Here is a 27,056-nt window from a genome sequence, read left to right as displayed (position 1 = left end):
AGCTTAATATCTATACAGAGAAAAATATGAATAATAAAATAAAATAAATAAATAAAACAAAAACCTAAAAAGAGTCTATGGTGCTCCTCTTGGGAAAGCAAATATGTTTGGCACAACAAAGTATTCAGACCATTATTCTGCGGGACAGGACAGATTTAAAAAAAACACTACTGATGTAATTCATAGTGAGGCAACAGTAGCGTACAGAGGAGGTGAAGCATCTTTGGTGAGGATGGCAGTACTCAGGTCCACCTGAGGCATTGAGTAGACAACATCAGTTGCTTCACCACAGGGGGCGCTGTTGGTGACAGGAATGTGGGGAAAATGCACTTCAGCGTAGCAGAGGTTATCTGCCTTAAAGAGATAAAGAGGTGAGATCAAACATTAGACTCCAAAAATATGTTATAATTAAAAAAAATCTTAAATATATGAAAACCAAAACAACCCTTTAATTATCATAAAGCCTCTGAAATCATCTTTCAAAATACTTTTGCAACAAAACAACTGTTGATAGACCTGTTTTCCACCAGAAAGGTGTTTATATATATGTGTATATATATCTATAGATATATGTGTGTGTTTGTATACATACATGTATATGTTTTGCCTGTCCCATTTGATACTTTAATAATTCAGACAATAATTGTGATTGCTAAAGTAATCAGAATTATTGTCTGGAGGCCAAGAAAGATGTCCAATGGATTTATTTTGACCAGTGGATCATTATGGACTTTGTTGTTATTATTTATTTATTTTATTTCAAGTTATTACAGACCGGGCAGACATGCCTTGGGGGGGGGGGGGGAGAGAGAGAGAGAGAGAGAGAGAGAGAGAGAGAGAGAGAGAGAGAGACACTAAAAAAATCCACTCGCTCAGCTGTTGAAAGAGAAAAAAAGAAAACAAGCAAAAAGAGAGCAACACAATAAACACAACACCACAGCAATAACCTAGATAAGTGTTAACCAACAGTAAATACTAAATATTGAATGTTATTGTGCAGCACGTGACCAACAGTGCACGATGTGCTTTGAGGTAGCAGAAAGATATAGTTTGTGTCTGTGAGCACCTGTGTGCACACCTGTGTGCAAACCTGTATGCGTGAGCGTGCTTGTATTCAAAAGGTTACTCCATGTAACAGTCCGCTAGAAGGTGTGGGGAGCCATAGCCCCGTTCCCCAGGGCATGAGCATGCATGCAGGAGATCCAAACCCCAGACATTCAGAGGCCCCCAGAGCACGAGCCCAAGGAGGACCATCCACAACTGCCCCACCCTGAGCCACAGGCACCAGGCCCTGCCAAGCAGCTACCAGGTGTGAGCCAGTACATACCTGAGCGCCCAGCCCCCAACACTGAGACACACCAACCACCGACGGCTGAGGGCATCTGCCACTGACAGGGAGTGTGTTGAGATCTTCCCAGAGAGATGGAGTCTAATACCCAACCTGACACACAGACACAAGCATGCATTCCCATCCTCATGCACACATATACAAATACTCAGCGCTCGTCCAACGTAGAGACAAACAGAAAAGGACACCGTACACACACTCACACTCCCCAAGCATACTCTACACACCAGGTCCAGGTACCCTCGCCCCCAGAGGGGCAATCCGCCCCTAGACCCAGGAGATGTTACCCCTTTTCCCTGGGGTGGAGACAAGCAGACTGCCCCTGCAGCAGCAGGGAAGCCCTGCATCCCAGATCCCGACCAGACAGCCAACTCCTCCTACCAGCCTCTGCCCCAATGTCAAAAGAGAACGCGGGTGTGAGGTCTATAATTTCAACTCCATCTGCCTGGGGGTCGTTGGTGGTGGCATAAACTGAAGACACTTCTACAGAAAGTGACCTGCACGGTATGTCACACTTTCCAATATCTTCATAGAACCCGATGGTCTTCAGCAGGAGAACAAACCAGCTGACAGATACAAAGCAAACAATAATGAAGCTGATGTGTGTCACAGGTCCTAAAACTCACCTGCATGTCAGCATACTCTGTTTCCACAGGAGGTCCTGAAAAACATGCAGGTCAGAAAATAAACAGCTGTCTTTAAGGCACATAACAGGAAGAAGAACCTGAGGAACTAAACTCAGGAACGATATGAAAAACTACATATGAACTACAGTTAGATAAGACACATGACTGATAAAGAATCAAAATCATATCAGTCAGTTTCTGTTGTGAGTCATAAATGAACATCCGGTGCTCTTTTTACAAACAGACTGAACTACCAAGGTGAAAACAGCGTGACAGAAACGTCACACTTGACTTAATTCATGCAAACTGGGACATTCTGAGCTGAGACAGATCAACCATGGTGCCATGTTTCCCTGTTTGTTTTATGGTTATTTGATAAAACTGTGATTTTGAAGGATTATTTTTGAACATATCCAAGTGAGACTCTGTTGGTGATCGTCACCATCAGATCAGTAACACCTTTCAGTCCAACGGTCTGTTTTCACAGCAGCTCTGTCAGTCTGAGATTATCTGGTGTTAACATGACGTAGACACACTCTCATCGTGGTGACTGGATCAGAGTTACACTGATTTTATACAACAAAAGGTGGAAAACTGGGGAAGAGAAAAATCTTTTCTATTTGTTCTCCCTGTATAAATCTAAATGACAATTACACTTTGGTAAATAATCTGCTTTAAAGGTGTTTATGATGACAATACACTGAACAAAGGAGCATATTACACATGCTGCATGTTGACATTTGCGTTGATTGACAGAATATTTAATCCAAGCATGAAAAAGTGAGAAAATAATTTTTACTGTGATGAAATGTGATGAAAACACTGTGTTTGTTTCCTGTAGCCTCACCTCTGGGTTTAGTGGTCCTTCTCTTCATGTAGAAAATCAGCAGAGCTGCTGATAAGACGACGATCATAACGAGCAGAATCAGACCCACATAAATCAGCACATCTGCAGGAGTTTAACAGAGAAGATTTCTTTTACTCACAGTGTAAACATGTGGTCTCAACATCTGTTCATTTAGCAGTAAAGTTGTGCACATACAGAGTAATGTGTATTTTTAGATTGAAAACAGTTCCTCAAACATTACCTGACAAACTGTTTATCAAGCATGATGGAACAATTTTTATTTAAAACCACTGACTTCAGTTTCCTTCTGCATTAAATTATTTAATGAAGTAGTTACTCAAAAGCATAGAAACTGTTTACTTTTTCACTAAGTTTTTCTGCATTGAGCACCTGCTTCTCATTTAAGTCACTTAAAGATCTGAGTGCTTCTTCCACAGCTCTTAATGTGTCATTCTTTTGTAGTTCTCTGATAAAAACACATTATGAACCCAAAGCCCTTTTCTACTCGAGCACTCATATGACCTGCCTTATTCATCTTTTTAGACAAACACTTTTGTGCTTTCTATCCAACAGTGACACTGATGAGCACACTGGAATTTGGGATCAAACGACTGGCCCTCCAATTAGCAGATGACAGGCTCTACCTCCTGAGTGACAGCCACCCAGTATATTGTACCTGCATGTTTGGTTTCAGAGGACGCTGATGAAGGTGTGGAGCTTCCTGAAGTTGAGCTTAAACTCTGTGCTGTTGGTGGTGTGGAGGCTGATGAGAGAAACACTGAAGCTGAAAAAGGTCTCAGAGTCCCGTTTGGTGTTGAAGTGGTTGAAGCTGTGAACAATGAAACCATCAGAGTCATAATAAGACCACTTGAAGCAGTTTATATATCTGCATGTGACTGACGTGGTTATGGGCTGTTTGACAGCAGAACTGATGAAACTTGATGTTTCAGATAAATATAACATCTGTAGGTGATTTGAAGGAAAAGTAGCTGCTTTTGAGACGTGAAGCTTCTGTCACACCTTCAAAGACAAACACGACTGTTAGCAGAAACTCACCTTCTGTGACAATCAGCTCAAAATCATCGTTTCCATCTCGAACCAAAGTTCTCTCCAAAGAGCACCTGTACCGTCCTGAGTCAGACTGTTTCAGCTGTGTGATGCTCACATACATAATATTATTTGAGTTTTCATATTTAATGCTGTATCTGCCGTTCTGAGCTGCATCATCAGATGTTTCAACAAGAATGTTTCCATCCTCACATTTTTTCTTACAGAAGAGTTTCCTGCTTCCAGAGAAATAAAAGCTGCATTTAACTGTGATGTTTCCTCCTTCCTCTGCTCTGTGAGGGAGAGTTTGTGCTTTGACCAAACCAGTGTTTCCATCCTGAAGTGCTGCTGAAAGGATGAACAGTCATTAGTTACAATCTTCTTATATGTTAAACTAAGACAGATGGTTGTCACTGTGTTGTTCCTCTTCAGTATATGAAATAAATAATAATTCAGTGTTGCTTAAGGAGCTCTACTAAGATGTTCAGAAGGATAGAGAAAAAAAAATATTTGATTGCAGACTAAATGTACAATAAAAATTCAAAAAGTCATTTCTGGGGTTAAAAGTGGAATCAAAATGATTTGCACAATGCAGTGATGCAAAAGCAGAAGTTTGTGTAAACCTTTGAATTCGACGTATGTTTATATTTCAGGGTTTTATCTTTTTATAACTATTAAAAAGTGTCCTTTCTATGAACTGCATGTTTGAGTGACTCTTTTCCAAACACTCAGTTTAATCACAGAACGAAATAATTTGTATGAGAGAGAACAAAGTGAAGCAAGTTGTAAAACCAGCTGATTACATACAAATGACAATAAAGTGAAGGTAAATAAGACTTAGAACAGAGAAAGTGACAGAAATAAGAAGAGAATTTACTCACTGAGGAAGATGAAGCAGAGCAAAGTGTGTTTCATCTCAGAGCTCTGATGGTTTAATGCTGCTTCGTTTCTTTCTTTACTGCAAACCAGGAACTTCTTACTTCTCTTAATGAGGTGGTCACGCCTTCAAAAGACACACACACACACACACACACACACACACACACACACACTATTGCAACAGTGTTTCTTTATGGCTCAAAAGAAACCGACTGCTTGAGGTTTACTGAACTACAATTATCCATTATTAGTTATAAACTAGACTTGCTCATTATACTAAAATGCTGTCAGTCCTCCATTTTCATCAGATCAAACACAACACTACAATCTTCCTAAAGGCTATTTTTGCATCTGCTCTGCAAAAATGTTCTTCACAGAGGCATATCTGGAACTTTTGATCAATAAAATGCACCGTTGTTTAACTATTTGGTCTCAATACATTATGTCTGATGAAACAGACATAAAAATAACAAATGAATGAAAGTCAGTTAAAGACTTTGGAAACTAAAGAGGGGCAGTATACAAACAAACAATATTTAATATTTCATTTATCACAAGACTCAGAAATAAAATCTTTATTTATTTAAAATTTCTATTTTAAATTGTGTATCATAACATCTTTTAATGTTCAGAAATTCATGCATTCTCTACCCAAACCTAAACACAATAATGGAGGAAAGGAAAATATTTACCAAGTGTTTACTTTTGTAATAATTCTTTTCTTCTTTATTTGAAGTTTATTTTTTTAATATTGTGTTGTAACAAAACTCTGACCAAACAGAATAACCTTATATATGTTATGTTTTTATTTTACCCGTTCACAAGAAATTGTAACCCCAGGTCAAAAAGATACAAAAGAAGTAGACTATATATATATATATATAAATCATAATAAATATAAATGTATCCTGTCCACCGCTCAGTTACATAACCACGTGGAGGCAAGGACCTCACAGCACAAGCATACTCCCAGCCTATTATAAGAGTTGCACACAGAGTACAAAAGTACAGACAAGCAATTGCTCCTGAATATTTGGTAGAAAGGCGCACGCGATACGTTTTTGTTTGGGTTGTAATTTTATTTTGCTGACACAATATCTGTGTTTGCTGGTGAAGAGGAGGTAAAAAAAAATACTGGTTAAACATCAGTTGGAGCGTGGCTCTTTACTCTAGCTAGAAATCATTTATGGCATACATGTATGCCCTAAATGATCTCTAGCTGCAGCTAGAGATTATTTAGGGTATACAGCTAGAAATCATTTAGGGCATACAGCTAGAAATCATTTAGGGCATACAGCTAGAAACACAGATATGTATAGCCAAATACTGTCAATAAGGCCTCTGCAATATTCTGAAGACAGTTAAACTTGTTAGGTAGTGATGTTCAGCAGGTGAAAATGCAAGCTCCATGAACACGCACAGCTGTGGATTCCAGCTGCTTCGATGTTGCATTAACTGGTATTAACTCAGCCAGTTAATGCGAGACAAATCCAGATGCTCATTAAAGATTTCTGGTTTGATCAGAAAAGAAAACATTGGTCCAAACACCTGAAAGTCCCAAAAACACATTGGGACTTCCGTAGACTGTCTCGATGTATCCGTGTGTTTCCATGGTGCTGATGCTGCGCTTTGCGGAAAGCTCCTGAAGCTTTTGAAGTGTCAGAATGTGGAAAGCTAACAACGTCCCTCTCACCAGAAGTTATTTTTAGCCAATTACAAGTTGAATCTGGTAGTTGGGGTTGTTAGCTAAGATACCGTCATTAAGAAGAGTCACAACTAATGTGTCTATGCGAGCTAATTTGCGATGTGCACCGTTGGCGCAGCCATTTATTTTTTGATGCACCCTCTCAGATTAATTCACTGCGTGTCGAGCCCAGGGCTGTACTGGGACAAAAAAACAGCCCGGGCATTTTGACTAAAAGAATAAACAACAATTTTAGGGATTTCTATGAAACTTTATACTAACCACAAATAAACCCGTCTAAAAATGAAATTGATCAGTTTTTTGATGATGTAACCCTTCAAAAATTACTAGACAGTCGAGCAATGGCACTGGATTTGCCACTGACGCCAGGCGAACTCCAGGAAGCTCTGATAAGTATGCCCAATAATAAGGCTCCAGGTCCAGACGGCTTTCCAGCAGAATTCTACAAAGAATTCTGGACGATTCTGGCACCTGTATTCCACAGAATGTTCCAAGAAATTAAGGAAAATGCCAGACTTCCACCAAATATGAATTCTGCCAACATTAATCTCCTGCAAAAACCCTTTATTTCCCTCAAGCTATCGTTCAGTATCCCTGATTCATGTAGACCTCAAAATAATCTGCAAAGCTTAGAGAAAATAACCCTTCTCTTAATTTATTCTGACCAAACCAGTTTCAGGCAGGCACTCATCAACAAATACATGTAGATTACTTAATTCAATAGACTAATCATGCAATAAAAACACTGAAATCACAATATTGTCTCTAGATGCAGAAAAAGCATTTGGCAGAGTTAACTGGAAATTTTTATTTGCAGCTTTACAAAAATGTGGTTTTGGAAACTCTTTCATAAACTGGTTAAAATATATAATTCCCCAACAGCCTGTGTCAGAACAAAGGACCAAATATCCTTCAGCTTCTGTCTCCTGAGGGGCACCAGACAGGGATTCAGACAATAATTCTGATTGCTACAGTGCTGAACGGGATAGGCAAAAAATAAAAAATAAAATAATGAAGTAGTTACTCTGAAGCATAGAAAGTATTTATAGTTATAGTATTTATAATCTTTCCTCTGTCTGTGTCTGTTACACTGACACTTGTGAAAAAGCTCTGAAACCAAACAGCAACTAATCACAGTCTGTATCTGTCATCTAGCACAGATCTCATGCAGTGCTGCTCTGAGGAAGTCAGCCATGTCCTCTCTCAGCTGCTGACCTGCTGTGGTGGAAACTTATTTATTTAGCTGTTGTGCTTTTTACTGAACTCACTGCAATGATCAGTTTACAATCAAACACATGCTACATACATTTGACAGTTTTGACTTTAATTCTACTTTGATTGCAATATTTTTGTATTTTCATTTATTTCAACACATTTTTATCTTTTACTCAGAATAGAGTAGCCATTTATTGTCATTCTACATGTACATCAACACCGAGGAAAGAAGTTTACATTTCAGAAATGTTCTTCTTCCACATCTCACAGTGTGTCAGTACTAGATAGTTCACGCATTGATGGATCTTCATCACATATAAATCTGCATACATATAAAAATCTATAACGTACCTGAACTTCCAGAGGAGGCTGATGAAGGTGTGGAGCTTCCTGAAGTTGAGCTTAAACTCTGTGCTTTTGGTGGTGTGGAGGCTGATGAGAGAAACACTGAAGCTGAAAAAGGTCTCAGAGTCATGTAACTGCGATGTTTCCTCCTTCCTCTGCTCTTTGGGTGAGAGTTTGTGCTTTGACCAAACCAGTGTTTCCATCCTGAAGTGCTGCTGAAAGGAGGAAGAATTGTTAGTTACAATCTTACTATAGATTAAATGTGACAGCTGTGTTTATGTTTGCATGTGAAATGTGCGTTTTAGTGGTAGGACTGCAAAACATCCAAAGCTTTAAGTTTGTCACCGCTCACTGTGCTGTTGCTCTTCAGCTCATTAAAAGAAGAAATAAAACACAGTGTTTGTTTCATCAGCTCTACTATTATAAGTTTGTCATTCAAAGAAGAGTAGAGGAAAAATAAAAAAATATTTGATTACAGATTCAATGTACAATAAAAAGTAGGAAAATATTTCTGGGGACCAAACTGGTTTGAATCTCAAAATAATTTGCAAACTGCAAGAAACAAGTTTGTGGAAATATTTAAATTCCACTCATTTCCAAACTTCACACTATGTTTAACCACAGAAACCAGTAACTGTGGGAGAAAACAAGCAAACACAGCCTCTCCCTGACAGTTTTTACCAATCAGAAGCACAATTCCATATATAATCCTGTGTAATATTAAGTGAGCGTCATTTTCTTTCAGCTACTTGCAGACTGTGGCTTTTTGACTAAAGGAGAATCCATGTACAGTAGTCCCTCGCTAAATCGCGGTGCACCTTTCGCGGCCTAGCTGTTTCGCAGATTTCTTTTTTGTGTGCAAATTTGCATGCTTTTTTGTTTTGTTTTGTTTTATTTACAGCGCATTGTGTTCTGCGTGCTGATTGGCTGTAGGCCATTGTCCATCAATCTCGTGCCATGTCTCCTGTACAGTAAAGAATCCATTCAGCTTGTCATATTTACATAAATCTTCGATCGGTGTGACTGTGTGCTGTACTGTTGTTTGTAAGTTTTCTCCCCAACAAATGTGCCTTTGGTTTCATTGTACAACATGTTGTACATGTTACAGTGTGGGTGGGGTGTTTGCCTGCTCTCTCCGCCTCCTTCTCTCTTGCCACTCCTACGCCTCTGTCTCTCTCACCCTTCTCTCTCCCCAGGACACAGCTGCTGTTCACTGGCCTCGTTTACCATCTGGGCCCAGTCAGTAATCACCTCTGAGGTTATATAAGCTGGGGATGACCTGTGTGTGAATTGGTTTTTCCCCTGTTGCTCTACACAATTTCTTCTAGGTGTTGGAAAGGCTCCTTTGCCCGTGGTGAGCAGTTACAGGCTTGTGGGCCCCACAGGTGTCTCCCCGTGGCGAGGAGTTAAGTAAGTAGTGTGAGAAGCGGGAAGCGTCGCCTTTATTTGTTTGGTAGTTTTTTTCCTTTGTTGCTGCGACTACTTCCTTTGTTTTTTGGCATTACTGGTAAAAAACGGCTTTGCCGGCTCTTTAAGTTAAGATTATTTGTAATAAAACTATTTTACATACTGAACACCTCTGTCTGGTTTCCTTTTCATTCCATTCCTGACCCATTTATCACCGGTCCCCACACTCACACCCCTTATTTTTCTATGAAGGTTTGAGCCTTGAGAGTGTATAAACAAGAGAAAATGTGAAAATGTTCATGCCTGTCTGAGAAAAGTGTATAAAGTGTGTAGTGAGGGGTTTTACAGCCTTACATCTATACAGAAAATATTTACATCTATAATAAACGAGGGAACACTGTACATGTTTTGTACACTGATTGTACAAAACATGCACTAAACAAATCATACTTGTGAGTCCTCAAAGTTACACACCAATCATTGTGTACACTTGTAAATCTTACTTTACGGTTGTGGATCATATCGTACACATTTGCAAACCTTCTCTCCATATTTATGCTACATCAACGTTTCTGACACTATTTAGAGAACAAATAAAAGGAGACACTTCAGACCTTCATCCAGTCTCAACTGAAACTTCAGCGCTGTTATGCTGAAAAGTTAAATATTAACAAGTGTAGGTATTAAAAAACATTTTTTTACATTAGAATTTTTTTCTGTCTTTTTATTGTTTGTTTCAGTCTGACTGATGACAACAGTAACAGGTGACACAGCAGTTAATCGGAGTTCCATTGGTTTGGTAAAATACACACTAAAATAAAATAGATGAAGTTAGCCACCTGGAGCCTTTTTGCTGACTACATTTAAGGATCGTGCTCCAGGAGCAGCCTGCCAGTCATACCATCATGCCATCTGTTAAACTAAACTAAAAGTAGCTGTAATAAAAACAACTTTCAGTGTAATTGTTTGACAGACAGATGGTCATAAACAGAAAAATATACTGTTGTATGGATTCTGTTCATCTGTTAGCCACCGAGCTTTCATCAGCAGCATCACTACTGATGTTTTTGGACATATGAGGAGGTGAAGCATCTGCGGTGTGGTCGGCAGAGCTGGCATGTACCTGGGGACGAAGTACAAACATATATTGCATTACCACAGGGGGCGCTGTTGGTGGCACGATAGTGGGAGAAATCCACTTCAGTATAATCAACTGCATTCATGTCATCTTCAGTCCTAAAGGAATCAAACTTCAGTCTCTCAAAATATGATGTAAATGAATAAAAATTCATACAGATAAACTCTGAGAGAAGATAAAATATGTGTACAAGAAATATTTATGTATGAAATCTTAAAAAACATTTGCTATCAGCTTGTTAATGAAACAAGAATGAACCAAAAAAAATGCAATTTCTGTTAAATGCAAAAAAACAAACAAAAACTAAAAAGCAGCATTTTTAAGCATTAATACTAGCAATCGCATAAAATATCTATCAATGATAAATTACTTTAATGCACAAACTGTGATCTAGATCCTAATTTCTGACCTCAGAGCTTAAAATCAGACCACAGTTTTACTTACTTTGTTGTGAGAAGAGGTGGAGAGGCTGTAGAGGTCTATTGTTTTCATCTCCATCTGGCTGGAGGTTTTTGGTGCAGCATCTGTTGAGGACACGTCTGCAGGAGGTGAACTGCTCTGTCTGTCCCCCTCTCTGATCTCTATATATATGTTGTTGCCCTGCAGAAGGAACAAACCAGCTGATTGATACAACTCAAGCTGTGATGAAGCTCAGCTGTCTCACAGTTCCTAAAACTCACCTGTGTGATGTCAGCACGCTCAGATTCCACAGGAGGTCCTGAAAAACATGCAGATAAGAAGATAAACATCAGTCTTTAACCAGTGGAACTACATCTGTAGATCTGAAAGGATCAGGCAAAGAGGACCAACGAGGCATTAATACTAAAGAAAAAGGAGCCTGCCTATCAATAATGAAAATTTCTTTTAACCAGTCATTGTTCTTATTCCCAAATGAAGAACTGATGGTGTTGACAAAGAGGGAAGGGTAGACTGATTAGACTGGATAGACTCAGTTTTAAATGTTATTTTCTTTTTTTTTTTTTCTTCTTTTTTTTTGGCCTGTCCCGTTTGGCTCTTTTGCCATCAGAATTTCAGAATTGTTGTCTAAAGGCAAAGAAAGATGCCCAACGGATTTACTTTACCAAACTGACCATCCCAGCCTTGCCGTAATGGTCCATTTGATTCACCTTTTATTGTTTATTTTATTTTCACTTACTGAATACGGGACAGACTTGACTGGGGGAAAGAAGGGGAGAAAGAAAGAGGGAAAGGGAAACAGCTGAGAAGAGGGACGGGGGAGAAGGGCAAAAGACAAAAACCAACAGAACGGGCAGAGAAAAAAAATGCATATATCAATCACCTGGATCACCTGCTGAGAAAGAAAAAAGAAAACAAGCAGAAGAGAACAAGAGTAATAGAATAAACAACATCACAATGATATATGGGAATATGACAGTAAATACTAAATGTTAAACATTATTGTGCAGCACATAAGATCAACAGAACACAGTGTGCTTTGAGGTAGGAGCCAAAAAGGGTGTAGTTTGTGGGTGTGATCACCCGTGTGTACAGCTGTGAGCATGGACGCGCTTGTTTTTTGTTTTTTAAAAGGTTCCTTCATGTAATAATCTGCTAGAGGGTGTGGGGGGGCCACAGCCCCGTCCTCCAGGGCATGAAGCAGGTGTGGAGGAGATCAAAACTCCAGACATCCAGAGGCCCCCAGAACACAAGAGACCAAGGAAGACCAACAGAGGGGCAGCTGCGCCACTGTCCCAGAAAGAGCTGAGGAGAGTCCCAGATGAGGGCTCACTCAGCAGCCGCGGAGCAGAAGCCAGGGGGAGTTGCAGTGATGCGCCCGTGAGCTCCGCCGGCAGCCAGCTGCGCCTGAGTGACCGAGCCCCAGGCCGAGAGGCCGGGGGCACCCCACCTCCGAAGTGGCCCGAGCGAGCCCCAGGCTCCAGGCCCCGATAAGCGGCCGCCAAGGAGTGAGCCGGTGTGTACCTGGACGCCCATCCCCGGACACAAAGAACCACCAACGCACCGATGTCTGAGGGAGTCCGCCACTGGCAGGGGAAGTGGTGGTAGGGGGAGATAGGCCTCCAAACCTTGGAGGGCCTGAGATGTCCCCAGAGAGGTGGCGCCTGACACCCAACCTGACATATAGACACAGACATACAGGCACACACAGATACAAACATCCATTCCCACCCTCATGCTCTCATATGCACTCACTCCACACTCAACCAACGTGGAGACAGACATAAAGAGACGTTGTACACACGATTACACTCCCCAAGCATACTCTACAAACCGGGTCTAGGTGCCCCCGCCCCTGGAGGGGGGAACTGCACCCCGTCCCAGGTGGTGTTTCCCTTTTCCCTGCGGTGGGGGGAGGCAGACCACCCCGACTCTGCAGCAGCAGGAAGGCTCCACACTCCAGACCGCAGTCGGACGGCCAATGTTATTTTCAATTTAGTTTTTAAAAATAATATCAAGAATGTTGGTCATGTGTTAAATATAAATAAAAACAATGCAATGATTCCCAAACCTCTTAAACTGATATTTTATTCATTAGAAAATAAAAAAAAATCAATCAAATGAGGCTTTTTTTTATAATGTCATGAAACACAGTAGCTCATTTTGAATTTAATGTCAGAAAAAATGCCTCACAAAAGTTTGCATGGGGGCAACAGGAGGCTGGAACAATAAGCATTGCTAAACCCAAACAGCTGGAAGAATAACTCTTTCGTAACAGGTCAGTAACTCGGTATAAAAAGAGCATCTTAAAGAGGTGAAGTTTCAAAGAAGTAAAGGAGTCTTCTCTCAGCTAAAGATCAATTTTCATTGACTGAAGCAAAGTGGAAAACTGTTCTGTAGTGAGATCAATTAAAAGCTGAAATTCTCTTGGATGTTGCATCTGCTGGACTAAAGAGAAAGACTGTTCCGTTTATTATCAGTGCTCAGGTCAAAAGCCTGCATCTCTGATGGTACGGGGCTTCATCAGTATCTGTGGAATTGGAAGCTTCAACACCTGAAAAAAGGCACCATCAATGCTGGAAGGTGTACTCCCATCCAGACGTCTTTTTAAGGGAAGGTCTTATATATAGGTATATTTCATCAACACAATATTAAACTGCATTCTGTATCTACTACACCAGCCTGGCTTCACGGCCTGGAGTCCAGACCTTTGACCAGCTCAAAATATTTGGAGCATCATGAAACCAAAAACATGACAGAGAAGACTCAGGACTGCTGAGCAGCTCGAAACCTCTAACAGACAAGAACAGGACGACATTCCTAACAGCTAGTCTCCTCAGTCCCCTCGGTCTCCAGATGTTTCCAGACTGTTGTTAAAAGATGAGGGGACGTTATGGTGCGCCATCAAATTCAGAATGAGCTAATAGTTTTCTGAAAATGGTACATGTTCTCAGTTTAAACATTTGATGTAATTTATGTGTTCTATTTGAATTTTGTGTTCATAATGTGACGAAAATGTTATTTTCCCAGTAAACAAACTGCATGATTTTAGAAGTTCTGACAGACTGAATTTGAGAATATTTGAGCCACAGTTGGAAGCTCATTTCAGGCTTTTAATTGTCATTTTCCTTGTGTTACTTATGTTGTCAGGACATTAATATTTTCTGGACAGAAACCAGTTCCCTATGATATGTATTTCTAAATTTTACTATGTTTAAGTTTTTAAAGGGTTTAATGGGACGACTCTTTGTTATATTTCCCTAAAAAGGTCCAGGGGATGAGGGAAAGTGATAAAAAGTGTCTGGGTCGAAAAAAGGAGACAGGGAGGCAAAATGGTTAAACTAAAGAGTTTTATTAATGCTTCTGTTAGTAACTGAACTAAAAGACATGGTTAAGCCGCTATCACCATTTAAAGAAGCAAACCAAAACTCAGGCATCAGTCAGTGAACTGAAAAAGTAGATTAAAAAAAAGGATTAGTCACCAAACACTCCTCTCCACCGAGCAGGAGCAAACAATCACCAAACACAGCTCACTAGCTGCACCCACCAACATGGCTCTCTGGCACCAGAGCTCACCTTTCTCTGCCTTGTAATTGCTGATGGGAGTCAGCTGTACAAAAAAATGTGGCAGGAGAGACAGCAGGACACACAGGGCAAGTAAAGAGTTAAAAACACCATCGTGCGTGTTTCCTGTAGCCTCACCTTTGGGTTTAGCTGTCCTCCTCATCATGTAGAAAATCAACGAAGTTGCTAAAAAGGCGCTGATGATAATGACCACAATAAGACGCACATAAATCAGCACATCTGCAGGAGTTTAACAGAGAAAGGTTTTTTACTCGCAGTGTAAACATGTGGAGCAAAGCCGGTTCATTTAGCAGTAAACATACAGTATAACATGTGTTTTTGGACTGAACACAGTTACTCAGGCATTTATGTGACAAACTGCTTATCAATCATGACAGAAAAACAAATCAGAAAAAATCAATTTCCTTCTGCATGAAATTATTTAATGAAGCACAGAAAGTATTTATACTTTAACCAAGTTTTCTGTATTGACTACCTGCTGTTGTACTTTCTGCTAAAACGTGAGCAGCTCCCTATTCTGCTTCACTCAGTAACAACTACAGCTCCCACAATGCTTTCCTCTGTCTGTGTCTGTTACACTGACACTTGTGAAAAAGCTCTGAAACCAAACAGTGACTAATCACAGTCTATATCTGTCATCTAGCACAGATGTCATGCAGTGCTGCTCTGAGGAAGTCAGCCATGTCCTCTCTCAGCTGCTGACCTGCTGTGGTGGAAACTTATTTCTTTAGCTGTTGTGCTTTTTACTGAACTCACTGCAATGATCAGTTTACAATCAAACACATGCTACATACATTTGACAGTTTTGACTTTAATTCTACTATCATGCCAATATTTTTCTACTTTAATTCGTTTCAACACATTTTTATCTTTTATTCAGAATAGAAAAGCGATTTATTGTCATTCTACATGTACATCAACACCGAGGAAAGAAGTTTACATTTTAGAAATGTTCTTCTTCCACATCTCACAGTGTGTCACTACTAGATAGTTCACTCATTAATGGATCACATATAAATCTGCATACATATAAAAATCTATAACGTACCTGAACTTCCAGAGGAGGCCGATGAAGGTGTGGAGCTTCCTGAAGTTGAGCTTAAACTCTGTGCTGTTGGTGGTGTGGAGGCTGATGAGAGAAACACTGAAGCTGAAAAAGGTCTCAGAGTCCCGTTTGGTGTTGAAGTGGTTGAAGCTGTGAACAATGAAACCATCAGAGTCATAATAAGACCACTTGAAGCAGTTTATATATCTGCATGTGACTGACGTGGTTATGGGCTGTTTGACAGCAGAACTGATGAAACTTGATGTTTCAGATAAATATAACATCTGTAGGTGATTTGAAGGAAAAGTAGCTGCTTTTGAGACGTGAAGCTTCTGTCACACCTTCAAAGACAAACACGACTGTTAGCAGAAACTCACCTTCTGTGACAATCAGCTCAAAATCATCGTTTCCATCTCGAACCAAAGTTCTGTCCAAAGAGCACCTGTACCATCCTGAGTCAGACTGTTTCAGCTGTGTGATGCTCACATACAGAGAATATGACAGAGTGTCTGTTTTTTCATATTTAATGCTGTATCTGCCGTTCTGAGCTGCATCATCAGATGTTTCAACAAGAATGTTTCCATTTTCACATTTTTCCTTACAGAAGAGTTTCCTGCTTCCAGGGAAATAAAAGTTGCATTTAACTGCGATGTTTCCTCCTTCCTCTGCTCTGTGAGGGAGAGTTTGTGCTTTGACCAAACCAGTGTTTCCATCCTGAAGTGCTGCTGAAAGGATGAACAATCATTAGTTACAATCTTACTATAGATTAAATGTGACAGATGATTATGAATTTGAACTGATCACAGAAGTTCAGTTAACTTCACTTTTCTGTTTTTAGTTGCAAACAGCAAACTTCCTGTTTTATACACAAACACAAAGCATCTGATGTGGAAGATTCAGAGTTTAAGGTTGTGAAAAAGATACAAAAATGAAATTTGACTTTTTTTTATCTTTGATGACATCATCATCATCATCAGCAGCAGCAGCAGCAGCAGCTATTTCCATATTTGTATGTGAAATGAACATTTTAGTCGCGCTGCTAAACATCCAGTTCTCACTTTGTCACCGCTGACTTTGTTGCTCTTCAGCTCATTAAGAGAAGAAATGAAACACAGAGTGTTTGTTTCATCAGCTCTACTATTATAAGTTTGTCTCTCATAGAAGAGTAGAGGAAAAGTATTTGATTACAGATTCCATGTACAAGAAAAAAGTAGAAATTTCTGGGGATCAAACTGTTGGGAAACTAAAAATAATTTGCAAAGTGCAAAAAAAATTTTGTGGAAACATTTAAATTCCACTCATATCCAAACTTCACACTATGTTTAACCACAGAAAACAATAATTATGAGCGAGAACAAAGAAATGAAGAAGTGAGTCGCAAAACGAATTATAAATGAAAATAAAATGGAGACAAATAAGACTTAGAACAGAGAAAGTGACAGAAATAAGAAGAGAATTTACTCACTGAGGAAGATGAAGCAGAGCAAAGTGTGTTTCATCTCAGAGCTCTGATGGTTTAATGCTGCTTCAGTTCGTCTTCACTTCAAACCAGGAACTTCTTACTTCTCTTAATGACGAGGTCACGCCTTCAAACCCCTCTCTCTCTCTCTCTCTCTCTCTCTCTCTCTCTCTCTCTCTCTCTCACACACACACACACACACACACACACACACACACACACACACACACACACACACACACACACACACACCTTCTCTCTCACCAGTCGAGGGTGAGTGATGCGATCCTAAATCCCGTGAAAATGTTCATGCCTGTCTGAGAAAAGTGTATAAAGTGTGTAGTGAGGGGTTTTACAGCCTTACATCTATACAGAAAATATTTACATCTATAATAAACGAGGGAACACTGTACATGTTTTGTACACTGATTGTACAAAACATGCACTAAACAAATCATACTTGTGAGTCCTCAAAGTTACACACCAATCATTGTGTACATTTGTAAATCTTACTTTATGGTTGTGGATCATATCGTACATATTTGCAAACCTTCTCTCCATATCTATGCTACGTCAACGTTTCTGACACTATTTAGAGAACAAATAAAAGGAGACACTTCAGACCTTCATCCAGTCTCAACTGAAACTTCAGCGCTGTTATGCTGAAAAGTTAAATATTAACAAGTGTAGGTATTAAAAAACATTTTTACATTAGAATTTTTTTCTGTCTTTTTATTGTGTTTGTTTCAGTCTGACTGATGACAACAGTAACAGGTGACACAGCAGTTAATCTGAGTTCCATTGGTTTGGTAAAATACACACTAACATAAAATAGATGAAGTTAGCCACCTGGAGCTTTGTTACTGACTACATTTAAGGATCGTGCTCCAGGAGCAGCCTGCCAGTCATACCATCATGCCATCTGTTAAACTAAACTAAAAGTAGCTGTAATAAAAACAACATACAGTGTAATTGTTTGACAGCAAGTAATAAAGATGGTCATAAACAGAAAAATATACTGTTGTATGGATTCTGTTCATCTGTTAGCCACCGAGCTTTCATCAGCAGCATCACTACTGATGTTTTTGGACATATGAGGAGGTGAAGCATCTGCGGGGTGGTCGGCAGAGCTGGCATGTACCTGGGGACGAAGTACAAACATATATTGCATTACCACAGGGGGCGCTGTTGGTGGCACGATAGTGGGAGAAATCCACTTCAGTATAATCAACTGCATTCATGTCATCTTCAGTCCTAAAGGAATCAAACTTCAGTCTCTCAAAATATGATGTAAATGAATAAAAATTCATACAGATAAACTCTGAGAGAAGATAAAATATGTGTACAAGAAATATTTATGTATGAAATCTTAAAAAACATTTGCTATCAGCTTGTTAATGAAACAAGAATGAACCAAAAAAAATGCAATTTCTGTTAAATGCAAAAAAACAAACAAAAAACTAAAAAGCAGCATTTTTAAGCATTAATACTAGCAATCGCATAAAATATCTATCAATGATAAATTACTTTAATGCACAAACTGTGATGTAGATCCTAATTTCTGACCTCAGAGCTTAAAATCCGACCACAGTTTTACTTACTTTGTCGTGAGGAGAGGTGGAGAGGCTGTAGAGGTCTATTGTTTTCATCTCCATCTGGTTGGAGGTTTTTGGTGCAGCATCTGTTGAGGACACTTCTGCAGGAGGTGAACTGCTCTGTCTGTCCCCCTCTCTGATCTCTATATATACATTGTTGCCCTGCAGAAGGAACAAACCAGCTGATTGATACAACTCAAGCTGTGATGAAGCTCAGGTGTCACAGTTCCTAAAACTCACCTGTGTGATGTCAGCACGCTCAGATTCCACAGGAGGTCCTGAAAAACATGCAGATAAGAAGATAAACATCAGTCTTTAACCAGTGGAACTACATCTGTAGATCTGAAAGGATCAGGCAAAGAGGACCAACGAGGCATTAATACTAAAGAAAAAGGAGCCTGCCTATCAATAATGAAAATTTCTTTTAACCAGTCATTGTTCTTATTCCCAAATGAAGAACTGATGGTGTTGACAAAGAGGGAAGGGTAGACTGATTAGACTGGATAGACTCAGTTTTAAATCTTATTTTCAATTTAGTTTTCAAAAATAATATCAAGAATGTTGGTCATGTGTTAAATATAAATAAAAACAATGCAATGATTCCCAAATCTCTTAAACTGATATTTTATTCATTAGAAAATTAAAAAAAAAAAAACAATCAAATGAGGCTTTTTTTTTATAATGTCATGAAACACAGTAGCTCATTTTGAATTTGATATCAGAAAAAATGCCTCACAAAAGTTTGCATGGGTGCAACAGGAGGCTGGAACAATAAGCATTGCTAAACCCAAACAGCTGGAAGAATAACTCTTTCGTAACAGGTCAGTAACTCGGTATAAAAAGAGCATCTTAAAGAGGTGAAGTTTCAAAGAAGTAAAGGAGTCTTCTCTCAGCTAAAGATCAATTTTCATTGACTGAAGCAAAGTGGAAAAGTGTTCTGTAGTGAGATCAATTAAAAGCTGAAATTCTCTTGGATGTTGCATCTGCTGGACTAAAGAGAAAGACTGTTCCGTTTATTATCAGTGCTCGGGTCAAAAGCCTGCATCTCTGATGGTACGGGGGTTCATCAGTATCTGATGAGAGAAACACTGAAGCTGAAAAAGGTCTCAGAGTCCCGTTTGGTGTTGAAGTTGTGAACAATGAAACCATCAGAGTCATAATAAGACCACTTGAAGCAGTTTATATATCTGCATGTGACTGACGTGGTTATGGGCTGTTTGACAGCAGAACTGATGAAACTTGATGTTTCAGATAAATATAACATCTGTAGGTGATTTGAAGGAAAAGTAGCTGCTTTTGAGACGTGAAGCTTCTGTCACACCTTCAAAGACAAACACGACTGTTAGCAGAAACTCACCTTCTGTGACAATCAGCTCAAAATCAGAGTTTCCATCTGTCCACCAGCGTTTGTCCAAAGAGCACCTGTACCGTCCTGAGTCAGACTGTTTCTGCTGTGTGATGCTCACATACATAATATCATATGAGGTAACACCTTTTTTTACATATTTAATGCTGTATCTGCCGTTCTGAGCTGCATCATCAGATGTTTCAACAAGAATGTTTCCATCTTCACATTTTTCCTTACAGAAGAGTTTCCTGCTTCCAGGGAAATAAAAGTTGCACGCAACTGTGATGTTTCCTCCTTCCTCTGCTCTGTGAGGGAGAGTTTGTGCTTTGACCAAACCAGTGTTTCCATCCTGAAGTGCTGCTGAAAGGATGAACAGTCATTAGTTACAATCTTACTATAGATTAAATGTGACAGATGATTATTAATTATAACTGATCACAGAAGTTCAGTTAACTTCACTTTTCTGTTTTTATTTGACTTTGCAAACAGCAAACTTCCTGTTTTATACACAAACACAAAGCATCTGATGTGGAAGATTCAGAGTTTAAGGTTGTGAAAAAGATAAATAAAGGTCAAAATTCATTTTTGTATCTTTGATGACATCATCATCATCATCGGCAGCAGCAGCAGCAGCAGCAGCTATTTCCATATTTGTATGTGAAATGAACATTTTAGTCGCGCTGCTAAACATCCAGTTCTCACTTTGTCACCGCTCACTTTGTTGCTCTTCAGCTCATTAAGAGAAGAAATGAAACAGAGTGTTTGTTTCATCAGCTCTACTATTATAAGTTTGTCTCTCATAGAAGAGTAGACGAAAAGTATTTGATTACAAATTCAGTGTCCAATAAAAAGTAGAAGATTTCTGGGGATCAAACTGGTTTGAAAGTAAAAATAATTTGCAAATTACAAAAAAGTTTGTGGAAACATTTAAATTCCACACAGATTTATATATTTCAAACTGGATATATTTCAAGGATTTTCTTATGCTTTTAATAACCTGCATGTTTAACCACAACAACCACTAACTATGAGGGAGAACAAGGAAATGAAGAAGGAAGTTGAAAACGTAAAAATAAAATGGAGACAAATAAAAGTTAGAACAGAGAAAGTGACAGAAATAAGAAGAGAATTTACTCACTGAGGAAGATGAAGCAGAGCAAAGTGTGTTTCATCTCAGAGCTCTGATGGTTTAATGCTGCTTCAGTTCTTCTTTACTTCAAACCAGGAACTTCTTACTTCTCTTAATGACGAGGTCACGCCTTCAAACCACACACACACACACACACACACTCCTTCTCTCTCACCAGTCGGGGTGAGTGATGCGATCCTAAATCCCTGCAGTCTGAGTGTGTGTGCAGGTCTGGATCCTGGAGGTCACGCTGGAAGGATCCATCTAGTGGAATCTCTGGACTCTCTTCATGGAGCTCATGGCTCAGTAAAACAGCTGACAGAGACACGGAGCATCGTTGATCACATGAAACCGGAACTTGTGCGATTTTAGCGGCTTCTCCCGAACATTCATCTGACTGTTAGGGGCCAGCTGATAAACTTCAACAGCTCTGACTCAAGGACAACTTTGATGGAGCTAAACTTCAGCAGACGAGACAGTTTCTGTCTCTAATCACGACCGTGTCAAGTTACCTGGAACAACGTGATGCGGAACTTCCTGTAAATTTCCAAAATAAAGGCTCCTGTTCGATTTAGCAGGAAGTGGAGCAGATAAAACTCTTTTTAGAAGACAAGTATGTATATTTAAATGGAAATAAATGGAAATAAAGAATAACTAGTTATTTAAGCCAGCCTGTTTCCAGCATGCTTATAAGAGGTGTTAGTTATAATTCACTGTCAGTCCTGCAGATCAAACAGAACACTACAATCCTACTAAAGACTATTTTCTACATCTAAAAATCAGCATAAAAGTTCTTCACCTACATTTATTTTAGTAAATGTAGAAAAGTAAAAAATGTTATTGTTTAAATCTCTTTTAAAAACGCACATTTTCTCCAAGGTTTTTTAGGAGTATTACCAGAATCAACTTGTAGTAGGTTTTAGTTCGCTTTTGGCTGCTCTCAATCAGTTTTTAATTTGTTAATTTTATTTATTATATGAATAAAATAATCATGTTGTATTTTACTAATGTTTTAATATTGACTGATTTTTTCATTTATGTATTTATTTTATTGTTATTTAACTTTCTTTGTCTGTTTAATGTATGGTTTCTAAACTTTTATCTGTTTTTTATTGGAAAGCACTTTGATCAAACATGTTGTTTTTAAAGTCCTCTATAAATAAAGTTGGATTGGATTAATTAATCAGATATTTGTAGAAAAAGTGAGAAACAGACGAAAAGTCCATCATGACGTGTTTTTGAAATTAAAACTGAGCAGCAACAAATGAAGACTCGGGGATGGGAGACTGTCTGTGATCACAGGAAGACAAAGAAACAGTTCCTGATTTAATGGAAGGTTTTATTGCTTCAAGATATAAATTCACAAAACAGATTTGATCATAAGCAAATATTAAGCTTTTGTTGACACAATAAAAGAGCAGAACTGATAAATCCAGAATAAGTATAAACAATAATGATCACAGGCCAAACCCAGCTCTCGTTCACATTATATTTACTTTATTGTGTCAAATATTTATCAAATGTTTTTTCTGGCAAATAAAATATTTCAGACTTCTTTTAAATTTATTCTGATCGCACATGCAAAATCAGCCACCTGGAGCGTTTTTGATGACTACATCTAAGGACCTCCCTCCAAGAACAGCCTACCTGCTGGCTGATCTAATAACTCTCCATACTCCCTCCTATATGCATCATTTTGTGCAGCCCTCTCACTGAATCTGTCCAACAGAATCACGAATCAAGAATAGTTTCTCAAACTGGGAAATATTCCAGTTTGAGAAAATGAAAAACAATCAATTATCTGTTAAACTAAATTATAAGCAGCTGCAATTAAAAAGCTTTAAACTGAGGCTGATTGTTTGTCTGCAGGTGATAAACGTCATAAACTGTTTTAGTCACTGAGGTTCCATCAACAGCATCACTGCTGATGTTTTTCAGCAGCAGAGGAGATCTGTGGTGTGGTTGGCAGGGCTGGCATGCGCCTGAAGCCTGGAGGAGACGACATCAGCTGCATCACCACTGGGGGGCGCTGTTGGTGGTGGGAATATGTGAAGTAAACTTCAGCGTAATCAACTCCATTCATGTCATCGTTAGCCTGACATCAAACTTCAGACTCTAAATTAAATGATAAAGTTACCCTCAGCCTGTGCATGAAGCAGAAATGAACAAAATAATGAAAATATCCAAAACACTAACAACTGTACCACAAATAACAACAATCATCATCATCTCTAATAACAAATTAAAGATTTTATTATTGGACTGTTTTAACTAGCTGTACCTAATAAACTGGGAGCAGAGAGTCTGCATTGACTTTGTGCATTCCTCATCATTAATATTAGCTGGTAGAAAGAGATGCTATAGTAAAAATCAAAGAGCCTAAAATCAGACCACAGTTTTACTTTGTTGTGAGCAGAGGTGGAGAGGCTGCCGAGGTCTGTGTCTCCATCTCCATCTGGCTGAAGGCTTTTGGTGTAGCGTACACTGAACACACTCCTGCAGGAGGTGAACTGCTCTGTCTGTCCTCCTCTCTGATCTCTTCACACAACTGCTTGTCCTGCAGAAGGAGATCAAACCAGCTGCTTGATACAAATCAAGCTGTGATGAAGCTCAGCTGTCTCACAAGTCCTAAAACTCACCTGTGTGATGTCAGCACGCTCAGATTCCACAGGAGGTCCTGAAAAAACATCAGAAGATAAACATCAGTCTTTAAGACGTGTTCACCAAGTAGAACCTGAGGAAGTAAACTCAGGATCGACGATGATAACTGGCAGTAATCAGTTACTGATGCATGTGCTGCCAATATGAACCACAACAACAGCAAACTAAGAACAGTTCCTGTATATTTTTATTTGATCTTATTAAATATCATTTTAGTTCATTCACTACTTTAAGCTTTTAGTTTAGTTTTAGTTAACTCTAATAACCTTGATGGACACACTTTTATCAGGCCGACTGTTACAGGAGAATTAAACAAACTTTGTACAAACTGTGATTATTTTGTTGAGGAAGAATCTCTGTGCCAGGCTCTGTTTGGCTTTTCTGTATATAAATGATGAAAATGATATTTTCCTACTAAATAAACTGCATCTGTTGACAGACAGAAGCTGATTTCAGGCGTTTTCTTTGCATTTTTCTCGTCTGACTCCTGTTGTTAGCACATAAATCTGTTTCCACTGTGACATGATGAGTAATTTCCTACAATGTGTACTCTTAAATGTTTACTATTCAAACTTGTTCACTGAGGTATTAGACTCCAGGAAATGACTGTGCATTAGTGTGATGAGCTCTGAAGTGATGAAAACACTGTTGTCATGTGTTTCCTGTAGCCTCACCTCTGGGTTTAGTGGCTCTGCTCTTCATCAGCAAAGATGCTAAAAAGATGCTGATGACAACGACCACAATCAGACGCACATAAAGCGGCACACCTGCAGAGAAGATTTCTTTTACTCACACAGTGTAAACAGTTGTTACAGCAGTGGTGGTGTAACAACTGACCGCAGGCGTTTCCTCTCATAATTGTGGGCGGGGCATATAAAGAGGAAAAGCTGTGCTGTTGGGCCGTTTGAGGCAGTGTGTGCGGTCGTCATCGTGTTACTCCTGTAGAGTCCTGAGTTGTTGTCTTTTTAAATTTTTTATTGTGCATGAAATTATTTAATGAAGTAGTTACTCAGAAGCACAGAAAGTTTTTATACTTTCACCAAGTTTTCTGTGTTAAGTTCCTGCTGTTGTACTTTCTGCTAAAACTTGAGCAGCTCCTCATTCTGCTTCAAACCCTCAGTAACAACTACAGCTCCCACAATGCTTTCCTCTGTCTGTGTCTGTTACACTGACACTTGTGAAAACGCTCTGAAACCAAACAGCGACTAATCACAGTCTATATCTGTCATCTAGCACAGATCTCATGTAGTGCTGCTCTGAGGAAGTCAGCCATGTCCTCTCTCAGCTGCTGACCTGCTGTGGTGGAAACTTATTTCTCTTTATTTCTAAAGTCTTTCCTCTTTTACTTCACTGAAAGATCAGAGTGATTCTTCCACAGCTCTTAATGTGTCATTCTTGTGTAGTTCACTCAGTAATGGATCTTCATCACATGTAAATCTGCATACATATAAAAATCTATAACGTACCTGAACTTCCAGAGGAGGCTGATGAAGGTGTGGAGCTTCCTGAAGTTGAGCTTAAACTCTGTGCTGTTGGTGGTGTGGAGGCTGATGAGAGAAACACTGAAGCTGAAAAAGGTCTCAGAGTCCCGTTTGGTGTTGAAGTGGTTGAAGCTGTGAACAATGAAAGCATCAGAGTCATAATAAGACCACTTGAAGCAGTTTATATATCTGCATGTGACTGACGTGGTTATGGGCTGTTTGACAGCAGAACTGATGAAACTTGATGTTTCAGATAAATATAACATCTGTAGGTGATTTGAAGGAAAAGTAGCTGCTTTTGAGACGTGAAGCTTCTGTCACACCTTCAAAGACAAACACGACTGTTAGCAGAAACTCACCTTCTGTGACAATCAGCTCAAAATCATCGTTTGGATCAAGCCGTAGAGCAATGTCCAAAGAGCACCTGTACCGTCCTGAGTCAGACTGTTTCAGCTGTGTGATGCTCACATACATAATATTATATGAGTTTTCATATTTAATGCTGTATCTGCCGTTCTGAGCTGCATCATCAGATGTTTCAAGAAGAATGTTTCCATTTTCACATTTTTCCTTACAGAAGAGTTTCCTGCTTCCACGGAAATAAAATTTGCACCCAACTGTGATGCTTCCTCCTTCCTCTGCTCTGTGAGGGAGAGTTTGTGCTTTGACCAAACCAGTGTTTCCATCCTGAAGTGCTGCTGAAAGGATGAACAATCTTTAGTTACAATCTTACTATTGATTAAATGTGACAGATGATTATTAATTTGAACTGATGACAGAAGTTCAGTTAACTTCATTTTTCTGGTTTTATTTGCAAACAGCAAACTTCCTGTTTTATACACGAACACAAAGCATCTGATGTGGAAGATTCAGAGTTTAAGGTTGTGAAAAAGATACAAAAAGGAAATTTGACTTTTTTTTTTTATCTTTGATGACATCATCATCACCAGCAGCAGCAGCAGCAGCTATTTCCATATTTGTAGGTGAAATGAACATTTTAGTCGCGCTGCTAAACATCCAGTTCTCACTTTGTTGCTCTTCAGCTCATTAAAAGAAGAAATGAAACACAGTGTTTGTTTCATCAGCTCTACTATTATAAGTTTGTCTCTCATAGAAGAGTAGATGAAAAGCATTTGATTATAGATTCCATGTACAAGAAAAAAGTAGAAATTTCTGGGGATCAAACTGTTGGGAAACTAAAAATAATTTGTAAAGTGCAAAAAAAAATTTGTGGAAACATTTAAATTCCACTCATATCCAAACTTCACACCATGTTTAACCACAGAAACCAATAATTATGAGAGAGAACAAAGAAATGAAGAAGTGAGTCGCAAAACGAATTATAAATGACAATAAAATGGAGACAAATAAGACTTAGAACAGAGAAAGTGACAGAAATAAGAAGAGAATTTACTCACTGAGGAAGATGAAGCAGAGCAAAGTGTGTTTCATCTCAGAGCTCTGATGGTTTAATGCTGCTTCAGTTCTTCTTTACTTCAAACCAGGAACTTCTTACTTCTCTTAATGAGGAGGTCACGCCTTCAAACCACACACACACACACACACACACACACACACACACACACACACACACACACACACACACACACACACACTATTGCAACAGTGTTTCTTTATGGCTCAAAAGAAACTGACTGCTTGAGGTTTACTGAACTACAATTATACATTATTAGTTATAAACTAGACTTGCTCATTATACTAAAATGTTGTCAGTCCTCCATTTTCATCAGATCAAACACAACACTACAATCTTCCTAA

General features: G+C 39.0%; 3 protein-coding genes across 12 annotated transcripts in view; all 3 read right to left on the bottom strand.

Annotated features, from left to right (window-relative positions):
• LOC309697206 (uncharacterized protein) overlaps nucleotides 1–9,599 on the bottom strand; it is a 39,870-nt gene extending 30,271 nt beyond the window's left edge. The window contains exons 1-7 of the mRNA XM_082518932.1: nucleotides 9,583–9,599; nucleotides 8,019–8,227; nucleotides 4,750–4,871; nucleotides 3,878–4,216; nucleotides 3,498–3,650; nucleotides 2,822–2,923; nucleotides 1,975–2,009 (exon numbers count right to left, since the gene is read on the bottom strand). Of these exons, the coding sequence (XP_082375058.1) occupies nucleotides 1,975–2,009; nucleotides 2,822–2,923; nucleotides 3,498–3,650; nucleotides 3,878–4,216; nucleotides 4,750–4,871; nucleotides 8,019–8,215 (948 nt within the window). The 5' untranslated portion in view covers nucleotides 8,216–8,227; nucleotides 9,583–9,599. The remainder of the gene's footprint in view (nucleotides 1–1,974; nucleotides 2,010–2,821; nucleotides 2,924–3,497; nucleotides 3,651–3,877; nucleotides 4,217–4,749; nucleotides 4,872–8,018; nucleotides 8,228–9,582) is intronic.
• A 611-nt stretch (nucleotides 9,600–10,210) lies between these two features.
• Nucleotides 10,211–21,807, bottom strand: LOC309697209 (uncharacterized protein). Of its 6 annotated transcripts, none has more exons than XM_082518938.1 (8): nucleotides 17,316–17,443; nucleotides 17,070–17,218; nucleotides 15,982–16,326; nucleotides 15,608–15,754; nucleotides 14,677–14,778; nucleotides 11,238–11,275; nucleotides 11,002–11,157; nucleotides 10,211–10,542 (listed from the first exon to the last, which is right to left on the bottom strand). In XM_082518938.1, the coding sequence occupies exons 2-8, from the start codon at nucleotides 17,101–17,103 to the stop codon at nucleotides 10,438–10,440; spliced, it is 927 nt and encodes a 308-aa protein (XP_082375064.1). In that variant the 5' UTR covers nucleotides 17,104–17,218; nucleotides 17,316–17,443; the 3' UTR covers nucleotides 10,211–10,437. The 6 variants fall into 6 exon arrangements, with proteins under 6 accessions (XP_082375064.1, XP_082375062.1, XP_082375061.1 ...); XM_082518936.1 differs by having other exon boundaries at nucleotides 15,982–16,329; nucleotides 17,316–17,441; XM_082518935.1 differs by lacking the exons at nucleotides 15,982–16,326; nucleotides 17,070–17,218; nucleotides 17,316–17,443 and adding exons at nucleotides 20,016–20,366; nucleotides 21,145–21,807.
• A 734-nt stretch (nucleotides 21,808–22,541) lies between these two features.
• Nucleotides 22,542–26,798, bottom strand: LOC309696339 (uncharacterized protein). Of its 5 annotated transcripts, none has more exons than XM_082517527.1 (7): nucleotides 26,696–26,798; nucleotides 25,637–25,975; nucleotides 25,263–25,343; nucleotides 24,471–24,563; nucleotides 23,775–23,812; nucleotides 23,538–23,692; nucleotides 22,542–23,164 (listed from the first exon to the last, which is right to left on the bottom strand). In XM_082517527.1, the coding sequence occupies exons 1-7, from the start codon at nucleotides 26,727–26,729 to the stop codon at nucleotides 23,149–23,151; spliced, it is 756 nt and encodes a 251-aa protein (XP_082373653.1). In that variant the 5' UTR covers nucleotides 26,730–26,798; the 3' UTR covers nucleotides 22,542–23,148. The 5 variants fall into 5 exon arrangements, with proteins under 5 accessions (XP_082373653.1, XP_082373654.1, XP_082373650.1 ...); XM_082517524.1 differs by having other exon boundaries at nucleotides 22,547–23,164; nucleotides 25,263–25,409; XM_082517525.1 differs by having other exon boundaries at nucleotides 22,547–23,164; nucleotides 25,263–25,409; nucleotides 25,637–25,972.
• Nucleotides 26,799–27,056: the final 258 nt, after the last annotated feature.

Source organism: Aulonocara stuartgranti, assembly GCF_965226115.1.
Source record: "Aulonocara stuartgranti genome assembly, chromosome: 20".
Classification (NCBI taxonomy): Eukaryota; Metazoa; Chordata; class Actinopteri; order Cichliformes; family Cichlidae; genus Aulonocara; species Aulonocara stuartgranti.
The sequence above is the reverse complement of the archived record's forward strand: the minus strand, read 5'-3'. Positions and strand labels throughout refer to the sequence as shown.

Coding starts and splice junctions, on each gene's coding strand:
- LOC309696339 (XM_082517524.1), bottom strand. CDS start 26,729: ATGAAACACACTTTGCTCTGCTTCATCTTCCTCA. Junction 23,813..24,470: donor CAGAGCCACTAAACCCAGAG/GTGAGGCTACAG, acceptor ATGTTTTTTCAG/GACCTCCTGTGGAATCTGAG. Junction 23,693..23,774: donor AGCGTGCTGACATCACACAG/GTGAGTTTTAGG, acceptor CTCCTTCTGCAG/GACAAGCAGTTGTGTGAAGA.
- LOC309697209 (XM_082518935.1), bottom strand. CDS start 21,178: ATGAAACACACTTTGCTCTGCTTCATCTTCCTCA. Junction 14,779..15,607: donor GGCCTCCTCTGGAAGTTCAG/GTACGTTATAGA, acceptor AAACTCCTGCAG/ATGTGCTGATTTATGTGCGT. Junction 11,276..14,676: donor GAGGACAGCTAAACCCAAAG/GTGAGGCTACAG, acceptor CATGTTTTTCAG/GACCTCCTGTGGAATCTGAG.